The sequence below is a fragment of the Rhinatrema bivittatum genome, chromosome 12 (assembly GCF_901001135.1).
Source record: "Rhinatrema bivittatum chromosome 12, aRhiBiv1.1, whole genome shotgun sequence".
Lineage (NCBI taxonomy): Eukaryota > Metazoa > Chordata > Amphibia > Gymnophiona > Rhinatrematidae > Rhinatrema > Rhinatrema bivittatum.
Genome location: NC_042626.1, coordinates 21886738 through 21895209, shown reverse-complemented (window position 1 = coordinate 21895209; position 8472 = coordinate 21886738). Strand labels below are relative to the sequence as shown.

At 44.4% G+C, this 8472-nt stretch overlaps 1 protein-coding gene across 4 annotated transcripts in view; it reads right to left on the bottom strand.

Annotated features, from left to right (window-relative positions):
- Positions 1-384: 384 nt before the first annotated feature.
- BCL9L (BCL9 like) overlaps positions 385-8472 on the bottom strand; it is a 129420-nt gene continuing 121332 nt past the window's right edge. For 3 of the 4 annotated variants that reach the window (XM_029572828.1, XM_029572830.1, XM_029572829.1), the window contains exons 6-8: positions 5824-8152; positions 2745-3005; positions 385-1965 (exon numbers count right to left, since the gene is read on the bottom strand). In XM_029572828.1, coding sequence (XP_029428688.1) covers positions 815-1965; positions 2745-3005; positions 5824-8152 — 3741 coding nt within the window. In that variant the 3' untranslated portion in view covers positions 385-814. The remainder of the gene's footprint in view (positions 1966-2744; positions 3006-5823; positions 8153-8472) is intronic. The other variant, XM_029572831.1, reaches the window with a different exon arrangement.

Below are 8472 nucleotides of genomic sequence, written 5' to 3'. Positions count from 1 at the left end.
TTTTCCTTCTGTAATCGATTTTTAACTGGTGATTATCTTTGAATAAATCGCCAGTTAAGTTAAAGTTATTCGGATGTGCATTATCTGGATAGCTTTGCAACCTAACCGGTGATATTCAAATCTAGCCGGGGTAGGTTTACTTGGATAACATTATTCGGGAATTTTCAATGGGAGGTTTATCTCATCGAATATCTAAGAGAACTCATCTGGCTGACTTTAGCCAGATGAGTTATCCATTAGCCCGCCATGACTGAAGGCTGCCTGCTAGGGAAATTCCTGGGTAGTTATGGGGGAGAGTTTTGGGCTGCTGTAGCGAGGTCTGTAAAGATTCAGTTTTCACTGCGCCCTGGAACATTTCCATCTTATGATGCCCTGGTTTCTTCCTATTGGAACTTTAACAATAAACCTCTTTTCCCTTTGTTTCTTTTTTTTAAAGAGTTTTTTTTTTCTTTTGAGGAGTCTTAAAACACAGAAATACAGAACAATTAAAAACAATCACAAATGCAGCATTCTATTTACAGCTAGTCAAAAATCTGCTCGCATATTTTGGTTGCTTAAAAAAAAAAAACCCACACAAATAACAAAAAAAAAAAAAAAAAAAAAAAAAGAATTTGGAGGTCCTTGTTTACTGAATTATCTTTAAAAAAAATTATATTTCACATTGAGATTTTACTGCACGTGATTTTTTTTTCCTTATAGATGGGATGAAAAACATTCCCACTAGCCCCCCTCCCTCAACCCTCAGAAAGAAAAAGTTATAAAGAAACAAAACAAAACCCACAATCTACAGCGTGGAAGAATGAGTGGGAACCGCTTAAAAAGGCAGATTTGCCATGTTTCCAGGCCCCGGGATGTAAGTGTCCAGAGACACGCTCCGCTGCCTCATTTGGTGCGTCACCATCATGTTCTGCTGAGGTGGGGGCCCCATGAGGGAGCCCTGAGGAGACATCATGTGTCCTGTCTGGCCATACATCTCCCCTGAAACAGACATGCTCCTCTGCTTGGCCTGCATGAGCATAAAATTCTGCTGTGCAATCAGATTCTGCTGAGGAGACATCATTCCTTGATGCAGGCTGTTTCCCATCATGCTTTGCTGGGGTGGTATGCCTGTCCTGCTCAGCATGGGAACTTGTCCTGGATGGCACATGGGCATGCTGAGTGCCCGCTGCACCGCCTGCTGTCCTGGAAGATTTGGGACATTCATACCTGACCTGACAGGGGGCGGCTGATCAGCCATCATGTTCTGGAGGTTCATCAGGTGGAGGTTGGAAGGCTGGGATTTGGGGGCTTGGCCGCTGCTCTTGGGGAAATACTGCAGTGTGCTGCTCGGCTTCTCGGACGGTATGATCCTGGAGAGATCAAACTCTGGGATCCCAGTAGGTGTTGGTCGGATCACTTCGCTGAGCTCAGGGTCGCTGAGAACAGAGGCCACTCCCGGAAGAACTGAAGGGTAGGGCTCCGCCATGCGTGGAGGAAGGCCCTTACCCATCATATGCTGCTGAGGAGGCAGTTGGCCAGGTCCCTGCGGAGGGACATCCTCAAGAGGCAAAGGGATCCCGGGTGGATAGTGCTGTGGCATCCCAGGTCCACCTCCTCCAGGATTTGTTGACATGTGGGTTGCTGGTGATGGCATGGTGTTGTGAGCCTGCTGCATGCGGGGGAAACCTAGCTGATTGGAAGGTATCATCTGAGAGCTACTGCTTGCTGCCGGGCAACAGGGCTGATTTAAAGGGTCCTGGGGTCCTGGTGGCATTAGCATGGAGTTCTGTGTTGGCACTCCCGCGCCCTGCCCAGCGGGGTGCATCGGAATGTTGGCGCCCATAGGATTTGGAGATGACATCATGGACCCTGGAGGCTCATGGGAAAGAGGTTGCTGACCAGGCATGTTCATTCCCATGGGGCTCTGTGAAGAGCCAGGTCCCACTGAATTTAAGTGCAACTGGTTTGACTGGTTTCCTCCCATACCTGTAGAATTAAACAAAAAGAATAAATTCTCTGTCTGCGAAGGTCTACTAAAGATATGAGCTTTAGATTTCTCTGAGGTTTTGTCTAGATCAGTGATGGCAAACTCCAGTCCTCGAGTGCCACAAACAGGCCAGGTTTTCAGGACATCCACAGTGAATATGCGTGAGATAGATTTGCATACAGTGGAGGCAGAGCATGCAAATCTTTCTCGCGCATATTCACTGTGGATATCCTGAAAACCTGGCCTGTTTGTGGCACTCGAGGACTGGAGTTCTCCATCACTGGTCTAGATTCTTTGCTATTCAGTTTGTGTATTTAGATCCAAGATGAACAAGCCAGGTCCTCGACTACTGCCAAGTGTCTGCTCTTCAGGGCAACCGAATTGTGTCAAGTAACAATAAGCTAGAACTGGGGTTCTTACTCCAGTCCTTGAGAGCCACAAGCAGGCCTGCCTTTTAGGATAACCAAACTATACAAATGAGCCTTTTTCTTAAGCCCTATATGCCTGCAAATACAGCTGCTGAATTCTCACTGTGGATATCCTATAAAGCAGATGTGTTTGCAACCCTCACTGAGAACCTCAGACACAGAGCCACTGTACACAAATCCATCTCATTGTCATTCACTGACAATCTCCTGAAACCCAGGCTTGTATATAGCACTCAGGTTCGTTCCCCACTGGTACAAAAGTACCCCTCAACCCTGGAGGATGCAGAAGACTTGAGGAGGCTAAAGCCGAAGTTTTAGCTCCAGCACAGTTCTACGATAAAGATACGTACCTTGTAAACTCCCTGGGGGAAGCATAGGTCTATCTGGTAAAAGCTCATCATCAGACGTAGCAATGGTTTTGATTGCGTTGTGGTACAGCGGCGTGGAGCTGGGCATGGCATACTTGGACATCTGTGACATCATCAATGAGAGAGGATTCTGGGAAGGGGCAGCATCTGGAGAGGAAGTGAAAGGCATGTTGGGATTCATGATGCTAGAGGGGTTACCATGAGGAGCAGATGAGGTGCTCCGTGGTCCTGATGGGAGGGAACCTACAGAAAAGAGATAGCAGACTGGTTTCTAGTCCTGCCTAGAGGAATCTCTATATCAGGACACAGTACCAATGCATAAAGGGGCAATGCCAGGAGAATGAAACAGAAGCTTCAAACCAAGATGAAGGAATGCCACCAAAATGCATTCTGGCCTCACGTAAGGATTTGGGAAAAATTAACTGCGTACATACAAAGATCCATAGATTATAGATATATACATACACATACAGTTGAGGCTAGCAGCTATTAGGCGTCAACAAAATTTCAAATTCGCATAGGTATACGTATTCGCTCTGAGCTAGACACGTATATAGATATATTGGTAGATACTCAAAGATTTATCTGGTTAACTTACAAGGGATATTCAACAGTGTGGCTATGCCACTGAATATCCCCAAGAAAATTGCTAGTTAGCTGGATGTCTCAATCTGAACTGCATATACTCACAGTCCCAAAAGTTGATGTTGTATTCAATAATCTAACATGCATTTCATAGATTCTCAACTTAAATTGCATTGCCTCACAGTCCTTCTACATTCAGGGTTTGTATATTTAGTGAACTATAAATTTGCCATTGTGTGAGGGTGTGATGAATGAATATAAGAACATAACATATGCGTGAGTGTGGACACAGGTTTATTGTAATTATTTTATCAGGAGTATCTATTGTTATAGATTTATATTTATATATCTATATTTGATGTATCTATTGATAATAGCAGAAACATTTTAATGTTCATAGCAAGACACTAGAAGGAATTCTGACTGTCTGACATCAAGGCTCATAAAAGGCACATCTGCCTATATCATTTAAGCACTACTTTTTCAAATAGCCGGTGTTGATGTCTAAGAAGCCCTCTGAGGAAGCCATTTCTAGATGGTGAAACAAAGGCCTTCCATTAGGGTACTGTTAAGGATTGGTCTATATTGAGCTATAATACTGGATAAGTTAATGCATAAATACAACAGTGCATAACTATAATAAATTTGTGGCGCTTCTTAGTTTAACATTTGAATTTGCCACAAGACAAGATCAAGAAGGAATTTTATATATAAAAATCAACAAAAATTACAAAAACATTTTTCTACATTACACGGGTTTTGTTTTTAGTACATCAGGCAATATTTTGAGACTTCAATTTGTTTGTATTGGGGTTTTGTTTTGTTTTTTTAAGGCCAATTGTGATTACGAGTGCTTGAGGCCCATTGGCACGTGGTGTGATGGTCTTACAAGTTGGCTTGCTACTTTTGTAGTAAGTTATGATCTGGCTTCTTTCCCAATTTGATCTCTTTGTGGTTAAGCATCAAATATTTCATTACGCCATTTTTTCATTAAATGAATATTTTTGGAGTTGGTAGCAATATGAGTAGTTTTGATATAATGATATATACACCACTATATCTCATATATATATATATATATATATATATATATATATATATATATATACACACACACACACACACACACACCACTATATCAGAACTACTCATATTGCTACCAACTCCAATATGTAGTTATACAAGGTGCTCAACAAACAGACCAAAGAACACTCCGAAAGAATGGAGAAAGAACACTTATGTAGATGATATGAGAACAATTAAAAGCAAATCTTTATTAATATTGTTTGAAACAAAATAAAAGAACATCTTCATAATGTTAAATATAGCACATCAAACAACCAAGCACATGTTCCTATGTGCATGCATTGGTTGAAACTGTGCTGTATTATTTGTCAATGCAATAAGTATCTACAGTAATTTTTAATAGACTGTTACTATGTTTCGTATGTGACCCTCCCATTGGAGAATTTGCTAGATACATTAACAAGCACATTCCTAAACATTCACCTTACTAAAACATTACAATACTGGCTGTATGGACCAATTGGGTTGTTTGGTGGTATCACAGCTGGTAAGGGATTGAGCACCGTTCCACTGTAGTACTTGTTGCATTGGCAAATAATACAGCACAGTTTCATCTGATTGCTTGTATGTGATGCCATAAAGATTTTTGTATACATCGTGTGTGTTTGTAATGTAAAGATGGATTTGTGTATAGTTAGCAATTGTGCTCTTTTCTCCTCCTCCTGGGATATAGATAGATAGATAAACATCATAGCGAATGCATGCACCTATGCAGGATTTGAAATAGTTTTTAGGTACCCAAGTCACCAGGCATCCACAAAATATATCCTTCCCCACCCACCAACGTCCCCCCAAACTCCAGCTCGGAGTGCTGTACAATGTTACTCGGTCCTGGCTACTTCCAGTGTTGTTCTGACAGCGGATAAGACTGTATGCGCTCCCGACTGCGGCCTGGGGAGTCTGGAGGCTTACAGATGGATTTTCAAAGGAATTATACATGTAAATGTAACATACTAGCATAGCAATTTTCAAAAGCCATTTATTCCTGTTAAGTGCATTTAATGTGGGTAACAACCCATTAACAATTCAAGGGCAAATATTGTGCATTTACAGATGTAAAATTTAAGCATGTAAATTCTTCTGAAAATCAGGTCCTTGGCTCTTTTATTCTGAATATATCTATTTAAATATCAAGCTATCTGGATACACACACCCAGATATCTTCAGGAACGCTCTGAGGAGTTGTATTGCTAACTTCGCTCTGCCCTGGAATGCCCCCAGCCCACCCCTGACCTATCTGGCTAAGTTTTTAGCAGGGTAACTGTTTAGCCAGGGACGGTGAAATCAGCAAGATTTTCATAACCCACTGTTTCTCCATCTATGTCCCAAACTTTGAATATGAAGCCCTTAAGCTTCGTTACAGATAAAACATTAGAAATACGTAACTTACCCTGGTCCATCCCTCCCATAGAAGCAGAGGAACTCATGTTGATAGGCTGTTTGTTCTGGGTGACACCTGGGCTTGGCAATGTAGTCTTTGGAGAAGGCACCCATCCAGGGGAAGGGACTGCCATGGAAGGAGACTTGAGGCGGCTAGGAGAACTGGTGGGAGACCTCACATTCAGGGAAGAGCTTATAACCTGGGGGGACTTCAATGGTCCAGACTGATTGGAAGGTGGCATGTTTGCCAACTGCGAGGGAGTCTGAGGAGACTTCAGGTTGGTTGAGGGAGATGTCACCAATGGAGAGTGAACTTGACTGAGGGTTGGAGACTTAAGGTGCCCCATGCCAGGTGAATTCATCTGGTTAATATTTAAAGTAAGGTCAGAAGGTCTTCGCCCCAACCCTCTTGTGGATGAAGAATGCATAGTTCCCATATTACCTTGGTTTGAAGGTGCATTTGATGCAGGTGGCAGAGAAATATGACTAAGCCTGGTGGTGCCACCAATGTTTCCTACAGGAATGGAGCCCTGTTCAGGACTAAACATTTCAGGGGCATTTCCCATCTCCTGAGGTATATTAGGATAGGGACCCTGTCCACCAGAGAAGCCAGACTGTCCTTGGCTGGGAAACTGAGAAGGTATCATCATTTTCTGAGGCCCTCCCATCAACCCACCCCCACTACCATTCTGGGCTCTCACCCTGGCTATTTCTTCTGGGCTGATCCCCTGGTGACCCATCATGTCTGGGCCCCTCATTTTCTGAGACATCATCATTTGTTGCTGGGGCGTCATTTGTACATTCAGGTTCATGTTCATATTCATGTTTACATTCATGTTCATATTCAGGTTACTGGGACCCATTGGGGTATCCATCTCCCTCAGGTTAGACTGGCTCATGGGTGGACTCAGCATGCCCCTTGCTCCCCCAAAGTCCATGCCCATGGTAGCTCCACCCATGTTCTCCCCAGGTATCTGGCCAGGGAAAATTGAAGGATCCATCTGTCTATGGGCCTGCATCATCCTCTCCATCTCCATCCCTTGGTTCATGGTGCCACCCGATATAGCTATTGGCCTCTGCATTCCCACTGAGCGCTTCTCCATCAGCTGATGCCTTAAGATCTCTTCCCTTGCCCGAGGGTTCATGAACCTCTCATTATCTCCTTGTCCTGCAGGATATGGCATATTCCCTTGTGGAAAGTTCCCAGCGCCTCCAATAGGAGGCATATCATCTGTCCATCCTATGCTAGGCCTCACAGGCCGTTGCATAGCATTCATAGGACCTAGTGCATCCATGGTCATGTTCTGCATTCCCCCAAAGCCAGAAACTCTCTGCATTTGATTACTAGGGAACCGAGGCCCTGGGAAGGGAGGCCCGCCTCTCAGCTGAATAGGATCCTGGATGTCAATGGGGCCTCCCAGCCGATTTCCCATGCCAGGAGGCCACTGTTCACCAGGTTTGCTGTGATAAGGAGGAGGTGGCCCCCGCATCATCATCCCACCCATTGACTGTGGCATCATTATATCTTGTATTGGCCTGCTGTGAACGGTAATCTGTTCTTCCTTTCTCCTCTTCTCCTCATAGTATTCTTCTTGCAACTTCCTCCAGGCTACTTGCTCAGGTGTCAGGCTATCCTGGTTCAGTCGCTGCATCATGATGTTCATCTGTTGCCCCATGTCAGAGGTGGGGTGGTGTGGGACCTCATGTTCCATGCTGGGCCCTCCCAGGCTTTGTGTCTGTGTTATCATTGACTGCAGAGGCTCTTCATACTTTTTGAGACTTGATGGTGGCTGTTGTGGTGGGGGTGGTGGCTGCCCACCCTCACCTGTGCTTTGGTTAGATTTCATGAATTGTTCTCCTTCCCCACTCCGTAATAGCAAACGTTCAATGTCTCTCAAGGTCTGCAAAGAACGCTCTCGATGTTCAAGTTGCTCTTTCGAGAGCCCCTCTGAGTTTAGGGCACTTCGATGACCCAGGCTACCCTGCCCATTTCCTGGTGGGCCACAGCCATTCCCATCTCCCAGTAAGTTCGGTCCAGGGGCACCAGAGGGGTCTGTCTGTCCTACTGGCATTGGATTCGTTGTTGCATTTGGTGTATTAGTGTGATTGCTGGCACTGCTGTTCCCCATGGAATTGGGCGTGAGGTCCCGGTGAACCTCCTCTGTTGCCCCTTCCTGGGACATTGCACTAGAGGTTGGAAGAACTGGCTGGCTGTTGCTGGGTTGCTGCTGCTGAGTACTCTGTTGGGCTGGAGGTTGAGCTTGTGGAGTGTTTGCTGAAGGTGCGCTGATTGGAAGCTGTTCTGCAACTGCCGACACTTTCTGACCTTGATGGGGTGCCTGTTCCGATCAAGCCATGAAATTATTAGAATGATAGAAACAAGAATACGTAATCAAAATATTCAACATCCTCCCAATACGCTAACAGACATTATTCCAAAGATGATTATATGCAGAAAGCCAGTACCATTGCAGTTTAGGTTCACATTATAGAGAGTTCCAGGTCTCTGAAGGACCCCCTTTGGTGGAATAAGTCACTGTGGGTTAAATTGTCATCTATACACAGACTTCCTAAGATAGCCAGCTAAGGACATGCTTTACTAAGCATTTTTTTTTCCTAGAGATACAGAATTGGGGGAAAGCCTTAGTAAATCAGGCCC